The sequence below is a fragment of the Lepus europaeus genome, chromosome 12 (genome assembly GCF_033115175.1).
Source record: "Lepus europaeus isolate LE1 chromosome 12, mLepTim1.pri, whole genome shotgun sequence".
NCBI lineage: Eukaryota > Metazoa > Chordata > Mammalia > Lagomorpha > Leporidae > Lepus > Lepus europaeus.
The window spans coordinates 83,062,179-83,084,970 of NC_084838.1; the positions used below are offsets into that span (position 1 = coordinate 83,062,179).

Genomic DNA, 22,792 nt, shown 5'->3' on the forward strand with positions numbered 1-22,792 from the left:
TTCCTTTTATACATTTATCCAAATATGAGATCTTTCCCAGATAAGTGTATGTCTTCAGATACTGTGAAACTATGTAAACATTGCAATGATTCTTTTGGTAAAACATAGTATTGGGTTTATCTTTTATGTCAACAATAAGTACTTTGGGATGATAGAAGTGAGACACTTAAACAGCTCTATCTACTGTGTGAAGTACATTTTCTTAAACATCACTTCCAACTTTCTATTTTATGGGTATGAACATTTACTAGTAGGCATAGTGGTTATTTAAACTCTCTTTTTGGGGTTTATTTGACATATATTTAAGACCAAGAAAGCCATGGAGATAAAAGCCAATGAACTTTTTATGTTAGAAAAAAAATTAAATCTTGGCACTTTATCTAGGCTCAGGAATTATTGAGATAAAGAAGTTAATTCTAAAGTTAGGTTGGAGTTGAAACTTTGATAAAAATTGAAAATATGACTGTAAGCGTAAATTATTTATTCTTTACCCTATATAGGTTTAGTATATATAATTGCAAAAGTAGCACTGAAGTTGGTATCAGAAAAATCTTGTTTTAATCAGTTGCTACTAGTGTAAACTTGAGTAAATCTCTGAATTTAGCTGAATCTCTGGAAAATAGAGATATAATCCTTAACTTATTTTACAGTATTTGTATATTCATTCTATATATGTTTATTGGGTAACCACTATGTACCAGGCACAGAAATAGGTACAGGTAATACAGCTATATTTGGAAAGTTGGTACAGAAATAAACTGATTAGTTGGAGAGTAACTGGGAAAGGCTGCTTGGAAATAGGTCAAAGAGGACTTCTGATAAATTGATATTTGAGCTAAGATCTAAAAAGTGAAATGGAATTAGAAAGTGGGAGATTGAAAAAAACGGGGAATTTCAGGCCAGAGCAGCAAGAGCAAAAGTCTCGAGGCTAGAAAGGAGGCCAGTGGATTAGGAGCACAGCAAGTGAGGGAAAGTGGAGGTGTTAGGAGATGGTATTGGAAAGCTCAATGAGAGCAGACCTGCTCTCATTATGGACCACATAAAGGCACTTTTGTTCCTCTTATAAAAGTTGAAATAAACATGTAGCCTACTGGTTAAGAGGCCCGTTATGATTCCCAAGGTCTACATCAGAGTACCTGGCTTTGACTCTCAGCTCTAGCGTGAGACTCCATCTTCCTGTAATGCAGGCCCTAGGAGGCAGCAAGTAATTGGGTTTCTGCCACCGATGTCAGAGACCTGAATTGAGTGCCTGGGTCCTGGCTTCCGCCCTGGTCCATCCCTGGCCACTGCAGGCATTTTGGGAGTAAACCAGTGGATGGGAGCTTTCTCTGACTGTCTCTATCTTTGCCTCTCAAATAAATAAATTAGTAAACAATTTGTAAAAAGCGATAGGTGGTAATTGACTAGTTTTATAAGCAGATATTAAACAGTATAACAGAGAACACTTTACAGATGGGAAATGTATATAAATATAAGAAATTACTGCTGTTTTGTAGAATAATATAGTAAAACAAAACCCTGTGAGCTTATGAGTGTTTATTCTGTTTATAAGGTTGTGAAGTTCTTAAAGTGGCACCACAAATTGTTCTGAAACATCCATAATCCAGAACACCTGGAACTGTTTTTGTGTGCTGTGGGAGCAAGCATATGAAGGTGAGGGGCAACAGATCTACCTTGGTAGTATTTTATTTAAAAACTGATGTTCACCTTTTGCTACCTTGAGCATACATCTACTGAAGAACTATGAGGGTACTTCAGAAGGGACCCTCCAAAAATGGAATTATAAAATAAATTTATTTTGGTGCTCCAAGAAAATTAAACCCATGCCTAGTTTTTTCATAATGGATATTTTCCATGAACCATTTGAAGACCTCCATATGTGTCAACTGTGAACAAACATCAGATAGAACATTTGCCTCTGGGGGATTCCAAGAGTAGATAGTCCATTTGTTTAGCATTTGGAATTTATAGTACATGAATGTCATGTGTCAACAAAGCAGGACTATAAGTGAAGGCATTGACAATCTAGTGCAAATGAAACCTTGTTTTGTAAAGTGAGCAATTCTGCTAATAGAATTCCGATGGTATTTGGGACTAGTTTATTTGTTTTGCCTGGTCTTGATGAACTCTCATTGATCCTGAAAAAAAAAAAAAAAACAGTTTTCTGCTCAGATATGTATTGAAATATCAAAATATCTTGCTTAAGAAAGAAAACCATGTTCTGAATTCCGTGGTTGGGGTAGTTATTGAAAATTTAGCAATTGTTATTTGCCCTTCTATAGTGGAGGTAGAAGGAGCTAAGAAGGTATAGTCCACATGTGGCAGGATAGGAAAGACCTGATGGTTAAGGCAAGACAAGCTTACTTTTTAACAATTATAACTATTAGTATACATATCATTTCTGAATTTCTAGTTCTGAAACTTTATTTACTTGTTATGAAGTGAATTGAATTTCCATCAAGGTAGTTTGTCATAGATAACTACATTTCTGTTAGTACTAGGAACATTATAGATGTTTTTAATTATCTCCCAGAGTTAGCTTAGATCAAACTCTTCTTGTAATTCATTTTTATTTTAAACAGATTTTGGGCTAGTGGCATTACAAAAGGGTAAACCCTAGAAATTTATATAGACAGAATGGAGACTTGCAGAGGTGTATTTCATCTTGTTTGTTTTTTAAAAAGCCGCTATTTTTTTTAAAAGATTTATTTATTTATTTGAAAGTCAGAATTACACAGAGAGAGGAGAGGCAGAGAGAGAGGTCTTCCATCCAATGGTTCACTCCCCAATTGGCCACAATGGTGGGAGCTGCACCGCTCCAAAGCCAGGAGCCAGGAGCTTCTTCTGAGTCTCCCACATGGGTGCAGGAGCCCAAGGACTTGGGTAATCTTCTACTGCTTTCCCAGGCCACAGCAGAGAGCTGAATCAGAAGTGGAGCAGCCGGGTTTTGAACCGGCGCCCATATGGGATGCCGGCGCTTCAGGCCAGGGTGTTAACCTGCTGCGCCACAGCACGGCCCCTGTATTTCATCTTGATTGCAAAGGTCAAGATAGACAACAATGTATCTACATCTCTTTTGGATGTTGCTTCATCAGTCACTCCTTGTGATCAGTTTTTTGCCTCTGGGCTAAGTTGACAGAGTGAGGTTAAGACTGGATTCTGATTCGGAGTGCAGAGGTGGAGGGAGGCACGTGGTGAGGCTCATGAATCTGCAGATCTGCCAAGCTTCTAGGTGATGCCAACGCTGCTGGTGTAGTTCGTCTAGTCGTCTAGTTCCAGGACCACACTCTAAGAATCACTGTTTTGCAGACTTTTACATGCTTTCAAAATAGTTCTATTAGTTGTGAGACTAACAGTACTCTGAACCATTTATGCTTTCTCATCTTTGTTTCAAAATGACTTGCCGTTTCTCCAGAGTTTAGGGTAGTTCTAAATGACTCTATCCTGGGGCATTGTTAGTTGTTATTTTGTTGTGGCCGTGGTGGTCATGTTAGTGGAAAGCAGTAGTTTACTATGAAATGTCAAAGTATGTAAGGACACTTTACATATTGTGATGGATGCTCAGGGACACTGTTTGCACTATTCAGTTACTAGTGTTGAAGTGGTTGTATAGCTTCAGGGAAGCCCTTTGGTGGAATGAAGCCAATTTGATAATGTATTCTGTTCTACACAACTTATAAACTTTTTGCTTTTCTACTTGTATCATCTTTCTAACTAACTTCCTTGATCACTGTGCTTTAGCTTATGGACTTTATTTTTTTTAAATCAAGTTTATTAAAAAAAATCAGGATTATCGAGGTATCACATATAGTAAAATTCATTGTATAGTTCTATAAGTTTTGATATTGCATGCAGTTGTGTGACTAACACCATCATCTAGATATTGAAAATTCTATTAAATTCCATCATAAAAAATCCCCAGTGCTGTGTTACAGTTGACCTTTGACTTACTCCTAACTCCTGGCAACTGCTAATCATTTTTCTGGTCTGTCCTGCATTTTCTAGAATGTCACTGTGATTTGATAAATTTTTTAAAAATTATTACCCATAGTTCCTGGCTCATAACTCTCTCCTCATGGCAGGCCATGACAACTAGAATTTTTCTTCTCCAAGGTGGGTCCTAGAAACTCTAACATTCCACTGCCTCTCTGTGTTGGAGCTGGCCGTAATGACATTCTCTGATCTATCTACCTTGTTTGATAGTAGGTCATAAGAGCTATTTCAAAAGAAAAGTTGCCCCGTACCCAGAAGGAAGGAATGCTGCAGAGAGAAGCCAAGAACAGTATGGACAGGCCTTGCTTGGCCTCCTCCCAGTTTGTGAGCCTTAGATCGTAGTCCTCTTGTCCAGTTAGATTTCTACATGCTTGTTTCATGCTTCAGTCATGTCTGTGCAGTGAAGTGTGTATAAAACCCCCAAAGGAAAGCAGTAGAGGATGGCTCAAGTCCTTGGGCCCCTGCACCTGTGTGGGAGACCTGGAAGAAGCTCCTGGCTCCTGGCTTTGGAGAGGCGCAGCTTCAAGCTGTTGCCGCCATCTGGGGAGTGAACTATTGGATGGAAGACCTCTCTCTCTTTGTCTCTACCTCTCTCTGTGTAACTCTGACTTTCAAATAAAATAAATAAATCTTTAAAAAAAAAAAAAAAAAACCCAAAGGGCAAACAGGCATTTAGCCTTGTGGTTAGGATGCCCATGTTCCACTTTGAAGTACCTGAATTCAGTTCATGACTCCGGCTCCTGACTTCAGCTTCCTGCCAATGTAGACCCTGGGAGACTGTGGTTGATGGCTCAAGTAACTGTTCCTGTCACTCATGTGGGAGACCTGGATTCTGCTCCAATGCAACTCTGCTCATTGTGGGTATTTATAGATTAAGCCATCAGATGGGGGATCACCCCTCCTCCTCTCTCCCTATCTCAAATAAATAAAGATTAAAAGGAAAAAGGGTTTGGGGAACTTCTAGGTATTGAGACATGTGGAGGCTTTTGGAGGGTGGTGAGCCCAGAGAAGGTATGGGTGATCTGCACCCCTTCCACCTGTCTGTCCCAGGCATTTCTTCATTTCTGTCCTTTGTCGCATCCTTTACAATGAACCAGTAAATTTAACTGTTTCACTGAGCTCTGGAATTCACCTAAGCCAGTAAATTGAACCAAAGAAGAGGGCTATGGGAACCCCATTTATAACCAGTCTGTTTGAACCCCACGTGGAACAATCTAGGGCTTGTGATTAGCATCTGAAGTGTTAGGGGGAGGGCAGTCTTGGGCACTCAGATAGAGTTGAATTGCTTTAGGGAACACTCAGCTGCCTCTGCTGAATTGGTGGCCTGCTTGTAGTGGGAAGAAACCCCGTACCCTTTGAGGTCACAGAAGCCTTTTGTGTTGATTGTTGTGGTGTGAGGGCAGAGGAGAAGCAGCTGGTTTGTTTTTTTTTCTATTCAGTCATGTAAATAGAACAGTACAGTGCGCAGCTCATTAAGTCTGGCTTCTTGCCCTTGTTATAATACGTTTGAGATTCCTCTATATTAAATCAATTGATAGTTTATTCCTTCTTGGTGATGAGTAGTATTCCATTGTATAAATGCACCACTTTGTTAATCTCATTTTGTCACCAGCTGTAAGCATTGGATTATTTCCAGTTTTTGGTGATTATGAATATTTTGAAATGCTGCTAAAACATTCAGATACTGGTTTTTGAATGGATATAAGTTTTTCTTAGAGAAATACTTGGAAATAGCATTCTAGATCTTATAATAAGTAAATACTCAATTTTACAAGAAACTGCCAAACTGTTTGCCAAGTGTTTCCAGCAATGTGTAAGTGCTCCATTTACTTACATCTTCACCATCATTTGGTGTTGTTATTTTTTAATTTTTTTATCCTTTCTAAATGATCTATATCCAGGGACATCATTAATTACTACAACAGGACAATAGCTACCCACAGCCTGCTAAGCCTCAAGAGCTACAAAAGTAGGATCCAATTTCATACCTTCCTAAATGCAAGACCTCATACCTGCCTACATGAAGAAATTCACATTTGGCCAGATGTCTCACCCACTTCCTCTTTGCTATTATCCACAGATTATGCTACTGCTCTCCTTTTCTGGGATTAGTACTAACTCTGCCACCCTACAATGAACCAAGATGGGATCAAAGAAAAGGCATCTCCGAATAGCCGTTTTCAAAGATATGGGAAGAGTTTCTCTTCTTCATAAATGTTTTTGAACTGAGGGTGACAAGGCCATCAGCTACCCTGGGCCATAAGCTGAGTTATGCAACACACAAAGTCTCTATCACATGTCTTTAAGGCTCACAGCTCCTCCACTCCAGAACTCCTCTTTTAGGAATAAGATACTATAAATACTATAGTGCTCAAAATAACTTCTCCTTATCAATGGAATAAAAATATTCAAAATTTTGAATCTGATTATACTAAATACATTTTTTCTAAATTTTCGGAGTTGTGGAGGAGGAGGGATTTCACAATAATTAAAGGAAAGAACAAAGAATGACATGCCAGTTATATTAATTCTAAAATCAAATTAATTGAGAGATTTTTCCTCACATAAACTTCAAAGAGGCAATGAGAGAGTAGAATGAAAGGACAACTTTATTTTGTTGCAAAACACTTTTGAAATGCATGCATAGTTTTTCCATAATACACATTTTCTATAAACTTTTTGGAGATCTCTCTATGCATGGATTTCAAAAATTTTTTCGATTATCTTTTAATTTCCTTTCTCATGAATTGTTTGAAGTGCTATCATATTTTAATTAAGTTCATAGCAATATATGAATAGAAATCACAGATTTTAGGGTAAATAATTATATTTCTGCAGAATATGAAGGATGTAGAACTGTGGTTCTCCAGCTTGGCTGCATGTTAGAATCATCTAGAAAGCTTTTTAAAAGAAAATGCTGATGCTCTGACCTTAACTCAGAGCTTTAAGCCCGAAGCTATGGAGTAGGTGTGGTGGGGAGCCCGGGCGTTAGTATTTTTTAAAAGTCTCCATATAATTCTAGAGTAGAGCTGGAGTTGAGAATTAGTGGACCTAAACAGAAACTGTACTGTTTCAGGGTGTAAATCTCTCAGTGCTCCCACCTATCAAAGTAAGTTCCATTTTCTTTTTGTTTCCATATATGTGGAAATCTTTCAAGTTGCTAAGATGATTAGTAATAAAAAGAGTGCAGACTTAAATGTAGGCTCTCTTTCAGCCTCTCTTGGACACTTGATTTTGTGTGTTTGTGTGTGTGTGTGGGAGGGACTGGGGTAGAGGGAGGTGTTTGTCTTACAAGCTGGTGGAATAGTTTAAATACTAAACAAAAAATTCTTTTAATTTTTCCAGAAATTATTTACAGATGAGTTTTAAAAGGTTTCTAGAAGAATAGCTGACTGTAACAAGAAACAATAAAGGCTATTATCCAAGGAATATATTTCAAGGAATATTTTACATTAAGTATATAATTATTCATTTTAGACAAAATGAAGAAAATAAAAGACTGAAGAAAATAAAAGTCTGATATGATTTCCAGGTCATAACTGTTAAGGCATATTGTATGTTGAACTCAATCCTTAACTATATTACACTATTTATAAAAACTGAGTGATCTTAGGAAGAATATTCTGAATCAATAGAGAAGATATAAATTTCAGACTTGCAGTTGGCACAATGTGTAGACAGAATCAAGTCAGAACATTATCTGTATGTTAGCAGGGGCGTTGTTTTGGTCACTGTATCTGCAATACCTTTGGATCAGTGCTTGACACATAGTACACAGTAAATAAATGAATTTCTAGGCAGCCTGTAAAAACCATTGAAGAGAATATGTAAAACTAAATTTAAGATTCAACAGAAATGTAAATTTCTATCATTTACATTTAGGAAATTAAAGTATAGACTGGATGAGAACCAAATTAAAATGATTTCTGAGGATTGTTTAGTTCATTCTGATAAGAATATTAGAATTTTAAGCTTCAATGAAAGTAATTACCAAGGGAGGTCATGTTGTCATGTATTCCATCTTGACTCTGCCATTTTTGGAGCTGACATGCTATGTGTTCTGGGCTCTAAGCTTACTGGGGAGACATTACAGATGTTGGCTTGTCTAAGGTAAGTAGCTTACAAAGCCTTGTTACATGAGAAAAAAATGGAGAAACTCCGATGTTCATCCAGAAATGGGGAGGACCCAGTAGGGGTGAGTTGTGGTGTCTGGCATGTAGAAGAGGGATGATGCTGTTGGGTTTTTGCCACAGGCTTGACCCAGAAGTAGTGAATGGATTTAGGCAAATACTTCTAACAAATGGACTGCCCCAGAAAATGCAGCATTTTCTGCCAGTTTAGAAAATAGATTCCCACATCCAGTGGCGAAAATCAGATGAAAATCCTGTTAAGGTCTTTTCAACTCTGAGATTCTTTGATTTGCTTTGAGGTAAATGTCATATCTCTTATGAATAGTGGGACAGACTTTAAGCTTCTCATCTGAACCTGGGAAAATGTGATGCTTACTGTATTTGGTTTGTCTTAGCTTTTCTTGGTGAAATTGCTATATCCAGTTCTCACTTTTTTGGATTTGTAGCCAAGATGTTTTTGATTACATGCTTTCAAGAGGAATTGTAAGGACGTAGATTTTCTACACTCTGCTGATCAGGTGACTTTAGAATCAAATAGTGAGGCCTCATATAGGGGAAGGCAAAGAGGTGGAATGGGCTGGGCTAATATTTAAATATATCTGTTGAAATGCATGTGACTGTACTAAACCCTTGGACTAAATTTGAAATAAAACCAAAGGGATGGGACTATTGGAGTCAAACTGACTTGGTTTTAAACACTGGCTTGGAAACTTACTCACTTGGGCATGTTACTTCTCTCGGATTAAGGCCAGTATCCTTGCCCATTAAATTAGAATTATTGTCTCTTCTTTCCTTGTGTTGTTGGAAAGATTATATATAATGTAAGAAAGCATACCAGGAGTGGTAGCATTTATTAGTAGTGTTGTTAATTACACTGTGTTGATAGACAAGCCATTTACCAGTTCTGTTTTCCTGGGCAAGTTTCTTCATTTTGAACTTCAGTTTGTTTTGTAGATTGAATAAGATCATTATCATGCTAAAAAATGTATGGAAGAATACATGGCCAGTATTAAACACTATTGCTTTATTGGTATAGCTGTTTGGAAATTGATAGCTGAATTCTCAGAGAGTCCTGACAATCAGGAAGAATAAAAAGGATCCAAATATGAATAGACCATGAAGTTTCATTTCCTATGTTCTCATGGGTGTCTATAGAGGTATTGAATCTACCTTCTTTTAGTTTCCTATTACTGTTCTAAGAAATTACCACAAATTTAGTGACTTAAGACAACACAAATTTATTACCAGAAATTCTAAGTTAAAACTGAGTTGTTGGTAAGGCTGTGTTCCTTCTGGGGAGTCTAGAAGAGACTTCATTTCCTTGCCTTTTCCAACTTCCAGAGGCTCTCTGCATTTCTGGGTTTGTGATCCCTTCCACCATCTTCAAAGCCAGTAGCGTAGCATCTTCCAGTCTCCCCCTGATCTCCACCTCTGTCATCTCATCTCCTTCTCTGACTTGCCTGCTGCTTCTTACAATGGAGACATTATTCAGCATACCGTATTGCAGATCATAAAGCTTGTACATGTAAAATCATAGTGGTTATCCAGCATTCCTTGAGTATCCTGCTTTTTTTTAAAAGAAGAATTAATTAATTTATTAGAAAGACAGAAAGAAGGTGAGAGAGAGAGAGAGAGAGAGAGAATATCTTTCTTCGCTGTTTCACTCCCCAGATGACGCCAATGGCCAGGGCTGAGCCATCCAAAGCTGGAGGCCAGCAGCTTCATCTGAGTCTCCCACATGGGTGACAGGCCCCTCAAACACCTGGGCCATCTTCTGCTGCAGGTGCATTAGTAGTGAGCTGGATTGGAAGTGGAGTAGTTGGGACTCAGTGCCTATATGGGTTGTTGGTGTTGCATACAATCATTCTAACACTCTCAAAATTTGGGGAAGATCTAAGGAAGCATCACACTTAACAGTTTCATGAAGGGAAAACAGGATATCTAGGCATTGTCTGTAATCTGTGTAAATTGGAAATGAGTTTAACAAGTGGAAGTTCAGATTTTCAGTTTTGGGCACTGGAAAGTGGTCAGCAAAGACGATGGTCTTAGTGAAAGTGATTTGCTTCTTCTTCATCTCTTCTGAACATGTGGGGAGAGGTGTGAGCTAGATGACAAATTCCAGTTCCTGATAACTTGGTTTGTATTTCCCAATCTCCAAGTCATTTGATAGATTTTAAAGAGACAGGCAAAAGTCAGAAGAGGGAACTATAGAGCTTTGTTTTTTAAAAGTAATGGTTGTTATTACTGGCTTTTTACACATCCCAAATGCAGCCATTTCTGTATAAGATTGAATGAGGGTTGACAAATGTATATACCTAATAGTGTGCTGATAAATCCATAACAATAGATTTTTCAGGGAGAAAAGAAAACCCTAAATTGTAACTTTGGCTAATTTTTTATGACATAAATATATCCATCTTTATTGATGTGAAGTCATTAATGTGATGTCAGTGAACTTGGTGTAGGGAAAGACGTGTTTGAAGGCATACAAGGAACTGGTTCCAGGAAACACCTATGCACGTACCACTGATGGAATTACCATCTGACAGGTTCAGCAAGTGGCCACAGTGCCACCAGTGACCTCAGTGCTTCGTAACTAGGTGACCGACCATCCCGGTTTGCCTAAGACTGTCCCAGTTTCAGCACTAAAATGTCTTACATGCCAAGAAATGCCGTAGTCCTGGGCAAACTCTCTGTAGGGTGATGGTTGATGGCTCTATGGCACTATGTATAAGGCAGCTGCCAACTATATGCAAAAAGTCATTATACTGATGAGGGGAGGTTAGCTACAAGCTCAGGTGAAATCTTCATGGTAAATGAGTTTGGAAAGGCCACACAGATCCTTTTCCAAAACCAGTATAAAATGTGGGTCCCAGCCTGCTCTACTCAAAAGTCAGTAGTTTGCTTGTGATATGAAAATTTATGGCCATTGGGAAGGCTCCATCCTGCTGCCAAGAAAAAAATCAACAGAAATGTACAAGTATTATATTTTAATCCAAAATTTTTAAAAAATAGTGACTGCTTTTTGAAATTACAAGTACTATGGACTGGTTTATCAGGCTGACATTTTAATTTTCTGATCAAATGTACTTGTCCATAGGAGAAGTAAATATTGTCTTACAAGTCGTTTATACCTTAGTATAAAATACTTAATATAAAACACAAAAGCCTTTTCTAAGAACACACTTTGGTTTGAGAGAGAGTAGTGATAGGAAAATTCTGGGAGCAAGGGTGAAGGGCTACCGTGAAGGAAGCAAAAGCACAAACAACTCTGCAGAGTTAGTAATGAAAGATGAAATTCATTGCTAGAGTGTTGCTAGGCAGAGAAGAGTGTTTATGTGTAACTGTACAGAAGAGGAACTTGTGAGGGCCAAGAGGGAGGAAATTATTCTCTCTTCCCTTTAGTGGTGTTAAGGAAAGGGTTGGGCTTTGATCTATCTGTTATTGATTTTATACTTCATGTACTCCTATTGTTCCTGATTTATGTATAAAATGTTCCCATGTTAGTTATATATTGTTCCTTGTTTTAGTCCTTGTTGCTATTGCATAACATAAGCAGAGTCATCTTTTGTTTTCCATTACCCTAGAGGAGCTAGATAGAAAGCATGCTTATAGATAATATTACTGCTCTGTCTTCATACACTGTCTTTCTTTAGTAACTCCCAACATGTTGTGACATTTTTCTTCTTAATGTTTACTTAATGCACTCAGCATGCTTGTGCTGTTCAAAGACTCTAAGACACAATTCTTATTAATAAAGGACATGTATATTAATTACATGCTTATATATAATGTAATTCTGACATAGTGCATATATCTATATCTCTATATATAGAGAGAGGTGATAGATTAATTTGTTTTAATGAAGGAAAATAATTGTACTAACATACGTTGCTCCCTATCTGTTATCTTGTACATAGAACAAAATGAAAAAAATATATATTGGGATGTCTCAACTGGAAACTTCCAATACCATAACCTAGGCTGAATTGGTTCTTCTATTAAGGTAGAATTAAATCAGTTTTTTGTGTGTGAAATTAGCTTCTAGATGATAGTTCTATGATACTCATACTAGGAATTTACTACACTTGATATGTGGTCTCAGTAATTCAGTGGTTCTGATATTTAGGTCATTCATTCAGCACTCTTTTCCAAGATTCAATTATATGTCAAGCAAGCCAAGTCCTGGGATCTGGGAATAAAATAATGAGCTAAACAAACATGTTCTTGCATCAGTGGGACATACAAGAAGTTAGGGACACAGATTTTAGACCAATAGTTAGACTAATCAAGGTATAACCACAAGTACATATTCTTAGGATTCTGTAAGAAGATATAGTAAATGGAGCTAACTTTTTGGGTGAGTCTTGGAAGATGTCCTACTTAAGATGAGACATAAAGAATGAGAAGCAGAAATCAAGGTAGAGAGGGTGGAGACAGGGGAGGGTGCTGCAGGTAGAGGGAAGAGCAAATGTGACGCGGTCAAGGAACTCAAGGAAGGCCAGCAGGTGCACAGGAGGGGGACAAGTGTGATCCAGGGTGAGGCCGTAGGTGAGGCTGGACCACATTTAGCATGTCCTCTAAGTCACAGTAGGATAATTGCCTTTATTCACGGGATTAGGTTAAGTATATAGAATAGTTTCTGACATAGTATATATGAGGGGTCTTTGAAATGTTCCTGGAAAATGAGTATTATGAAAAAATATACATGAATTTAGAAAAAAAGCATTTGCAACAAAATAAATTTATCTTTTAACTGTATTTCCATAAACATTTCAAAGCCCCCTTATATGTTAAATATAATAGTATTATTCTGATTTCCTTTTTAAAACTTTTGTGGAGTAATACAAGTGTTAGATGTTAATTATTGGCGGGCGCCGTGGCTCACGAGGCTGGTCCTCCGCCTGCGGTGCCGGCACCCCGGGTTCTAGTCCCGGCCTTGGTGCCGGATTCTGTTCTGGTTGCTCCTCTTCCAGTCCAGCTCTCTGCTGTGGCCCGGGAGTGCAGTGGAGGATGCACCCACATGGGAGACCAGGGGGAGGCACCCGACTCCTGGCTTTGGATCCGCACAGCGCGCCGGCCACAATGCGCAGGCCATAGCAGCCACTGGGGGGTGAACCAACGGAAAAAGGAGAACCTTTCTCTCTGTCTCTCTCTCACACACTGTCTAGCTCTGCCTGTAAAAAAAAAAAAAAAAAAAAAAAGTTAATTATTGCCATGTATTTTAAGAGCAAAGAGAAACCCTTTGAGGATGTTAGGCAGGGATATGGCATGAAACATTGACTTATTTGCATTTTGTCAACATTATTCTGGCTACTCTGTAGAAAAATTTCTGAGAGAAAGGTGGTGCAGATGGCTTTGAGAAGACCAGAAGCGACTGGAGTCATCTAACAGGATGACACAGTGGACCTTCCAGTAGCCTCTAGCTCATTGGAGCCTATAGCCCATGACTCAAGAGGTACATATCTTTGAGGATCTCTGAATTGTGCAAGATTGTGTAAAGCTAGAAGTACTTTTTCAGAGGTTCTGGCCCATCCAGTTTGGGATAGTCAGGGAAGCCTGCTACAGGGAACTGAATCTACTGATTGTGCTAATTTGGAAAGCATTTAGTATAGGCTATTAAATAATTTTTAGACTTAATCAGGAGGGCTAACTTCTAAAAATATTCCCTAAAACCACACCCCAATGGAGAATGGGTCTTCATGAGAGCTTGCTTCTTCTGCCTCAATCAGAAAGCTGAGGAACAAGAAGGCTACCCTGTGTTGCTACTGTAGCTCCACCACAGTATTTTACCAGCTTCCCAATGAAACAAGATGTGCAGAGAGATGCCCAGAAAGCTAAGAACCAGGGCCGGCACTGTGGTGCAGAGGGTTAATGCCCTGGCCTGAAGCGCTGGCATCCCATATGGCCGCTGGTTTGAGACCCGGCTGCCCCACTTCCGATCCAGCTCCCAGCTATGGCCTGGGAAAGCAGGGGAGGATGGCCCAAGTCTTTGGGCCCCTGCACCCACATGGGAGACCTGGAAGAAGCTCCTGGCTCCTGGCTTCAGATTGGTGCAGCTCCGGCCATTGCAGCCAATTGGGGAGTGAACCAATGGATAGAAGGCCTCTCTCTCTCTCTCTCTCTCCTCTCTCCTCTCTCCTCTCTCCTCTCTCCTCTCTCTCTCTCTCTCTCTCTCCCTCTTTTTCCTCTCTCTGTGTAACTCTGACTTTCAAATAAATAAATCTTTAAAAAAAAAAAAAGAAAGCTAAGATCTCTACCACAGCTATCACAGAATATCAGAATGCCCTAAGGAGCAGGTCTCATTATGCCTGGCTTTTCAACCACACAGATTTTAGCATTTTACTTGTCAGTACAGGAAAACTATAGAACAATACTGGGCACCATTCGAGTTTGTGTGCAGAATCCACCAGATGCTAGCAGACATTGATCAAGAATTCACATTTTACACCTCACAGTCAATGCTGTGGACATTTGGGTACTCCCAGATCCTCAGTGTTCTCTTTCAGCAAATAAAGATATTTATCTTCCAGGGCTCTTGTGGATTAAGTTAAATACAATAACACGGAGAAGAACATTCAATAAATGCTAGATGAACACCATTCCACAACTTTATAGAGAAAACAGAATTCCTGAAAGATGTAGATCTTACGGAATTTACTGGTACAGATATTTAATGGCCCAAATACATATGGCTCTTGCACCTACCACGTGGATTTTTGAAGCATATGTGCTTCTGTAAAAGTATGTGGAATTTGTATGTGTGTGTTCTGTTTTATTTGTTGCTGTTATTCATTAATTTTAATTAGTTTTAACAAAATTAGCACAAGTACATAAACAGTGAAAGGGAGATCGCTCTTAGATTCTTGAGTATTACAACTATAAACATACTTGTGATTTAGACTCTTCTGTTTTTCACTCTATATCCTTGGGTTATTTATTTATTTTACTCACTATAACTTAGAGTTCATTCTATTTTCATACACACAGAATTAATGACATATTAATGGCAGCTGATTGCATTCTTGTACAGAATTTTCTCTAGCTACTGTCCTTCCTTGCACACAGGTGACTATCTATAGAATACATCTTTAGAAAGGGAAGGGCTGGGCCGGCGCCACGGCTCACTAGGCTAATCCTCCACCTTGCGGCGCCAGCACACAGGGTTCTAGTCCCGGTCGGGGCACCGGATTCTGTCCCAGTTGCCCCTCTTCCAGGCCAGCTCTCTGCTGTGGCCAGGGAGTGCAGTGGAGGATGGCCCAAGTGCTTGGGTCCTGCACCCCATGGGAGACCAGGATAAGCCCCTGGCTCCTGCCATCGGATCAGCGCGGTGTGCCGGCCGCAGCGCGCCTACCGCGGCGGCCATTGGAGGGTGAACCAACGGCAAAAGGAAGACCTTTCTCTGTCTCTCTCTCTCACTGTCCACTTTGCCTGTCAAAAAAAAAGAAAGGGACACCGGCGGTGTGCCGGCCGCAGCGCGCCTACCGCGGCGGCCATTGGAGGGTGAACCAACGGCAAAAGGAAGACCTTTCTCTGTCTCTCTCTCTCACTGTCCACTTTGCCTGTCAAAAAAAAAGAAAGGGAAGGGCTGAAGTAAATGTTAGTTGCAGGACATAGTTCCATTGATATGACCCAATGTTTCTTGAAGCAACTGTCTCACATTTTCGGTTTTACCAATCCTATATAAACTGATTTTTTTTTTACCTACACCCTCCATGATCAATTCTTGATTTTGGCCAGTGAGTTAAGGGAAATGAAGAGATGATATTGGGGTAGACCGAGAGGAATCCCGACCAAGGAATAGAAATGGTGGGTTAATTAAAAGACAGCGGGTGAGAGATGGGATTTAAATTAAACTTTATAAGGAAAATTAATCACCTCCCAACACCTAGGCTGTGCCAGGCAGTGACTTAATGGGGCAGTTCACATGTTATTACACTTAATCCTTGTAAGCACACTATAAGCATTATTATTCCCCACTTGACTCTGTTGTCTCGTGTCTATCTGCTATCCTTCCTGTGTTCTTCTCATTTTATAGTTGAGGAAACCAATCCCCAACAAGACTAAATGACTTCTTCAGGATCCCAAAGCAATTTCAGTCAGGACAAGGGTTCCATTTTCCAGCTCCCTATGTGCTACTTTAGACCAGCATTCCAGTGTGTTCTAATGAAGCCACAAAGGATCTGTGTTTTCTGGATGTATTTCACCTACTGTTTAAGTTTAGTGGTTGAGTTGAATTCAGTCATTTCCTATAATCAAAGAGGTTCCATTTAGTCCAGTAGACAGGATCTTAAACACACTGGTATTTTTCAGGTTGCTGATGATAGGTTCTCTGTAACGTTCTTCCTCAGAGATTCTATGTTTCTTTCCACAGCAACTACTATATTTACCCAAGGAACACTCTTGACACTTCTACATGAGATGAAAACTCTAAGCTTCTTGGGATTTTAAGATTTTCTTATAAAGGATTAAGAATCTACTCCTGAATTCTACCCTTGGTCCCCTGGAATCCTAAAATTGGCTTGTAAACCTCTCCTTAAAACCATTCTCAGAGGCTGGGGCTGGGCGAGGCGCCCTCTTCCTCGTGGTTTTCAGAGGCCAAATCATGGAGATTTAGAGGACTGAGGTGGATTTCCCCACCCTGTTTCCCCACTTGGTTTTGGAGTTCAGGATTTCTTCTGTGGAGGTCAAGGCAGTTTTCCTTTAAATCTAAATAAGACTTCAGACTTTCTTTCACATTTCAAGGATGAGGAGACATACAATTATATCCCAAATCCCATTCAGGAGGTACTTTCTAAATGGCACAGAAATTGAGTAGGATAATAAAAAGAAGTGAATAAGAAATGAATCTTTCCTCTGGATAAATTAACCTGGCCGATGACTTTTATTTCTTCCAATCTGGAAATCCCAACTTTTGGATTGTCTCAATTGTAAAACATCCTAATGATGATCATTCTTTTAGGTCACAGCCATGAGTAGTACTGGAAAAAGAGCCCAAAGCAAGTGAAATGTTATTGCCAAAGAATGAAATCTGGGTGTTGCAGTGGTCCTAGAAATTAACTAACCCACAGTCCAGTTTGGTAGAAAAGGAAAGGGAGATGGAGTGAGTATATGTTGTTTAGCTCTGGTGAAAGTCAGCTGAAATTAGAAGCAACCTCTCCTGCCCTCATTGTATATTGTCTTTGTGGTTCACTTTCCATTCTGTGATCTATATTTGATAATCTGCTGAGAGAAGATGAGTGTTTGGGGTTTTGTTAGTTTTTTTTCCCAAAGTGAACAGGGACTTATTTTCAAAACCATCCTAAATAGATCTGTTTTCAACTAAGGAAAGCATACATAAATGAAAAAAAAAAAAAAAAAGAAAAAAGAAAAAAAGAAACCCACTAAAAAATTGAAAAAAAATGAATAAGACAAAGTGGATCAAATGATTTTCACACAGGAAGCTTGGTTGATAGGTAGGATGTCTGATTTCTGTTTTGTTTTAGAAATTGCCAGTCCACATTTGGTTCTGTAAATGAATAAGGGCCATGTATTTATACAGTCGACTGAAGTCAGGAAACCAACTAAGTGGTTTTATCTTTGTGAATGATCGACTGCCTAGAACGTGTTTCAAATTAACTATATAAATAATCAAACAAGGTCCTTCATTGTACATTTCTCAGAGCAAACAAATTGCAATGTGTTTTTATAACCAGATAGTTATTTGATTTTTTTCCTCCCTTTCCTACATTTGGATATAGATTGACATAGAATTTCTTAAAATGCTGCATATAAATTAAACATTAAAAGGCAGATCCAGAGCGAGAGGCTAAGCTGCCCCATTATAATCTTTAGTTCCACAGTCAATGCCTCAAGGACACTCCATTTCATATCACATGTCCTTCTTTTGAAAGGTGATCACCAAGGTTCAAGTAACATTTAAGCACAGCAGGCAACTGCATAATTTATGGACCTTTTTTCCTTTTTTTTTTTTTTTTTGGTGTGTGTATTCTTATTTTAATGCAAAACAGGAAAACAGAAGACTGTTTTCATACATTAATGTCTTTTTTTGTCTTCTCCCTTCCACCCTGCCTTTGCAGATAGGGGCCCTCAAGGACTACTACCACTTCTACCATAGCAGGACGATTAAAAGGTCAGTTCTCTCGAGCAGAGGGACCCACAGTTTCATTTCAATGGAACCAAAGGTAAGAAGAACCAGAAGCAGCAAAGCTTCTGCATTTTTTATTGGTGGTAATAACACTCAGAGCTCCTGAGCGGCGTGAAGGCTCAAATGTCTCACTGTCATATTATCCTCTGGCCTAGTGTCCTACTGATATCAGGGACTTTTACGCAAAATTTTATTAATCATTTTAAGATTACTATTTCGAGGGTTCTTGCCATATATTTAGGTAAGAATTCTAAATATCGGCTGCTTATAAATGAAACAGGCAACATGGTACAGTTTAACATTTATTTAGAGAGAGAATAGGAAAGTGAGGGCTTTATAAGAGGGAGAAGGAGCTGAAAAGTTTACCAGGCTTTTCCAGGGAGTGAACTAGGGTTGCTAGGGCGAGAAAGCACGTGGGCAGGAGAGTACATGAGCTGCGCAGGCCAGCAGGCATCAGAGGCGTGGGGGTGAACAAGAGAGCTGGTCCAGGCCAGGCGCAACAGGCCTTTTATTCACTTCCAAAGGGAGTGGTTACATAGTCTGATTGGCAGGTGGGTATACAGGTGAGGTCAGGTAGGGGCATGAGATCACACAGGTGGCAGGTTGAAGGCGTGGTCTTCCAGCTCATGAATCTAATAGATTTAATCCTATCTGCCTTCCTGTATCAATACTGCCTCTTCAAAGGAAAATAGTCATGCCTTGATGTTTACCGGTATGCAACTATCATCCCAGGTGTATAGCTGCCCAGGGGTATCCATAGGTGTGGATTCTCTTGCAGAAATGAGAGGGAGTTTTGGAAGACAGATGGCGAATGACTGAAGTGTGATTAGTGCCATACCAGGAGTGGGCATTTGGCTTAATAGTTGACACTACTTAAGAGGCCTATGTCCCATACAGTGTGTTGGTGCCCTCGGTTTGATACTCCTGACTCCAGGTTCCTGCAAGTGAAGACCCTGGGCAGCAACAGTGATGGCTTAAATGATTGGGGTTTCTGCCACTAACATGGAGGACTGGATTGAGTTCCAGGCTCCTGGCTTTAGGGGCCGCTGTGGGAATTCAGGCTGTGAACCAGTGGCTGGGAGCTCTCACTCTTTGTCATTCTCCTCAAGAAAAAAAAAAGGAAGAAAAAAATACTTGCCATGCCATGCCATCTTCCTGTTTGCATACAGATCTGAGGTTCTATGAGAGGAGAAGGAGAAGGAGAAGTTTCTTCCAGGATCCTTAGGTCAGGCCTCGGGTCATCATGAATCCTCATGATTTTATGGAGTCGCATTGTTGGCAGCCCAGGGACAAGACCATGTCTGGGACAGGAAGGATACTGAGCACAGAGGGCTAGAAGCCAGCTCCTGCTCCTGGGGACTCAGCAGGAGTCCTTTTTGGGCTGTACAGACAGCGTGTCCTCTGGTAAAGCCGAGGAGGAAGTGTGATATGCCTGGTTCTCTTATTTTAAAGAAATGGAGCAACTTTGAAATGGGAGACAGAAGGCTGATGAGTGCTAGGGACTAATCCAGAAACCTAAGGCTCTGTGGTTTAGTTAAATATCTGTCCCTATTAAGTTGGAGAAAGGAACTGACTTGTGATTTAGAATTAATTGGCTCCTCAGATGCGGCAAGTGAAGAGGCACAGAAGGCACCCATGCCAACTTGCCCCAGTCCCTCTTTGGTCTACTGTGTATTATTGAGTAGGTGCTTTTTTCCCATTATGATTTGGCTTTGCCATAAGAACTAATTTTCAAATAAATTGGTGAACAAGTCCCTACTAGTTAGTACAACAATTTCAGCTACAGAGTCTTCCAAGATTGTATTTCTTATTAGAGCAAAAAGGTTCCTAATTGAATTAATATGCAAATCATGTTTACAGTTTGGAGTCTTGCCCTCTGTGATGTGCCATGGTTTACCTTATTTATTATTATTTTTTTCTGGAATACTGTGACACAGTGTTCATGATTGTGAAGTTGTATCTTGGTGGTTAGAAAAAGCACCCATCTTCTAGGTACCAATTTCCTGTGGGTTATAGGAACATCTCCCAATACTTACAATGCAGTGGCCTGTGGATTATGATTTTTCTCTTTCATCTCTATTCAGAATTGCATTTTTCTAGAAAAGTAATCTACTGAGACAATTTTGAATTAGCTACATTTCCAAAGTAAAATCACATTTTTCATCTGTTAAACAACATTTTTGAAGCTTTCTTGAATCTTGATAATTAAAATTATTCCAGTTCACATCTTATGTGCAGTCAATGTGAATTTGAAAAACTGAGTTCTAGTTGGTTTGGGAAGTAAGAACAAAGTGTAATGGGACATTATTTTCCTGATGAAAGAATTACCAAATATGGAGCTATTTTAGTTCTTATTGTTATCTTGGGCATCTTGCTCTTCATTTCTTTTTATCTCAGTACATCAAATGGCTTATGTGTGACCCAGCAGAGACCTTGGGTACTGGGACACAGAGCACCTGGAATGTGCACCCTTTCTCAGTGCAGAGGAGCCGGCCCGTTTCAGGCTAGCCCAAGCGTGTATGTTCCATTCCTCCTGCTCCTCAATAAAACAGTACTGCAGTGTCAGGCTGGATCTTACGCTGTATTCCGATGCCGGTCATATCCACCAAGCTGTTTACACAGAAGGGCCATAATTCTCAGATTTGCAGATAGAGCATCACCAGTTGGGTTTGCTCTGTTTTTCTTGAAGTTTGTTTCCTGCGCCCTTAGTATCTGCCAGGCCCTGGGATGTGGAAATACAATGGTATTTGAAGGGAGCTCATTGTTGGCGTCTCACAGCAATTCTCATAGAAACTCAGGATACCACCATGCATCTCAGTGTTGGGGAAGTTGAATGGAGGAGATGTGGATCTTCCACATTCCTCCTTTCCCAGCTTCCTCTTCTCAAAACCTAAGGGTTCCTTTTTTTTTCCCCCTGTTAATTATATAAAAAAAAAGAATTACAGAAAAGTTTAAAAAATGGTGTGAAAAATTCTTCCTCACATGACTGCAATGACCAGGGCTGTTCCTGACAGATGCCAGGAGTTTCTTCCAGGTCTCCTACATGAGTGCGGGGGCCCAAGCACTTGGGCCATTCTCTGCTGCTTTCCAAGGCGCATTAGCAAGGAGTGCCTATATGGGATGCTGGCATGGATATTTTGTATAACAGTTAAGGTGATGGTTGGGATGCCCGTATCCCATATGGGAGTGCCTGGGTTCAAGTCCTGTCTCTGCTTGCAAACCTACATTCCTGCTAAGGTGCACCCTTGGAGGCAGCAGAGGCTATCTCAAAATGTTTGGGTCTTTGCCATCCCTGTTGGGGCTTGCACTGAGTTTGCAGCTCTTGGCTTTGACCTGGCCTCTACCTGACTGCTGTAGTCGTTTGGGGGAGTGAACCAGCAGATAGGAGATCTCTGTCTCTATCTATGTTGTGGTCAGATGGTACACAGGATCCCAAAGAAGAAGAATAGCCTTGCTTCCTGTATATTAACACTATGTTATGAGTACAGTTCAAATGTCAGAGGTTCACAAACTTCTAAGATAGAAGCAGTAGGACAGCAACCATGTGATTTGCAGATAGCGCTATTATGTAATAGAATGTATATAATGTATTGTATATAATATATGTGCTATCTATTATAACATTCATCCAATGAATGACCCATCTACTCTTCTTGTCTGTATTCTAATTTCTAAGTGGCCAAACTTTCTCCAAGAGATCTATGTTAGTCCGCTTTCTGTTGCTGTAACAAAATCCATAAGGCTGGATGAGATGTGAAGAAAAGTGGTCTATTTCATTGACAGCTTGGGAGGCGGAAAGTCTTGGGTCAGGTATCTACATTGGTTTGGCTTTTGGTGAGGGTCTCATGGCAGATGGCATCATGACTGGAGCATTTACAAGAGGGAACATGTGGCAAGACGAAGTGGAAAGGATTCCGGCTTCATCTTGTATAGAAATTCACTCTTGAGGAAACTAACTAGGATTCCATGAGAACTACCTTAGTTTCTTCCAAAGGCAGTAAGCATCCCAAGTGATCTTCCACAAGGCCCCACATCTTAAAGGCTCCATTCATTTTAAGACGGCCACTCTGGGGACTAGCCGCTAATGCATGAACCCTTGAGAGCACACCACATCCAAACCATAGTACCTCCTTAGCTCAATTTTTGGAATGGTAGTCTGGGTGCACTTTCTCAGAAACTTCCCATTAATCTGTTTGTACATCTTTGCAAGCCACAGTTTGGTCAAGGTGAGCGTTCTCTGCAGGCAACCTCTGGATATAAGCTCTGTGCATGCTTCTTAACTGTTCAGAAAGACATGGGGTGGGCTGGTGGGAGGAGGCTTGTGGAGGAGGTCATCTTCTTTTGTTTGACTTCTCCTTGCCCAGAAACAGAAAACCTGTTAGAATAGGATCAATTTTTAAAACTAAGTAGTATAAACTGCTATTAGGTTAGGTCCCTGTGTACTATCTTCTTTTTCCCATTAGATTATATCTTGAAGCTTCTGGCCTATCAACCTTTTATAATTTCCTTTTTCTTTTTTATC

At 39.9% G+C, this 22,792-nt stretch overlaps 1 protein-coding gene across 2 annotated transcripts in view; it reads left to right on the plus strand.

The window, feature by feature from the left end:
- The window catches only part of PCSK5 (proprotein convertase subtilisin/kexin type 5), a 434,133-nt gene that overhangs the window by 23,372 nt on the left and 387,969 nt on the right, over window positions 1–22,792 (plus strand). For both annotated transcript variants that reach the window (XM_062208432.1, XM_062208433.1), the window contains exon 2: window positions 18,203–18,307. In XM_062208432.1, the coding sequence (XP_062064416.1) occupies window positions 18,203–18,307 (105 nt within the window). The remainder of the gene's footprint in view (window positions 1–18,202; window positions 18,308–22,792) is intronic.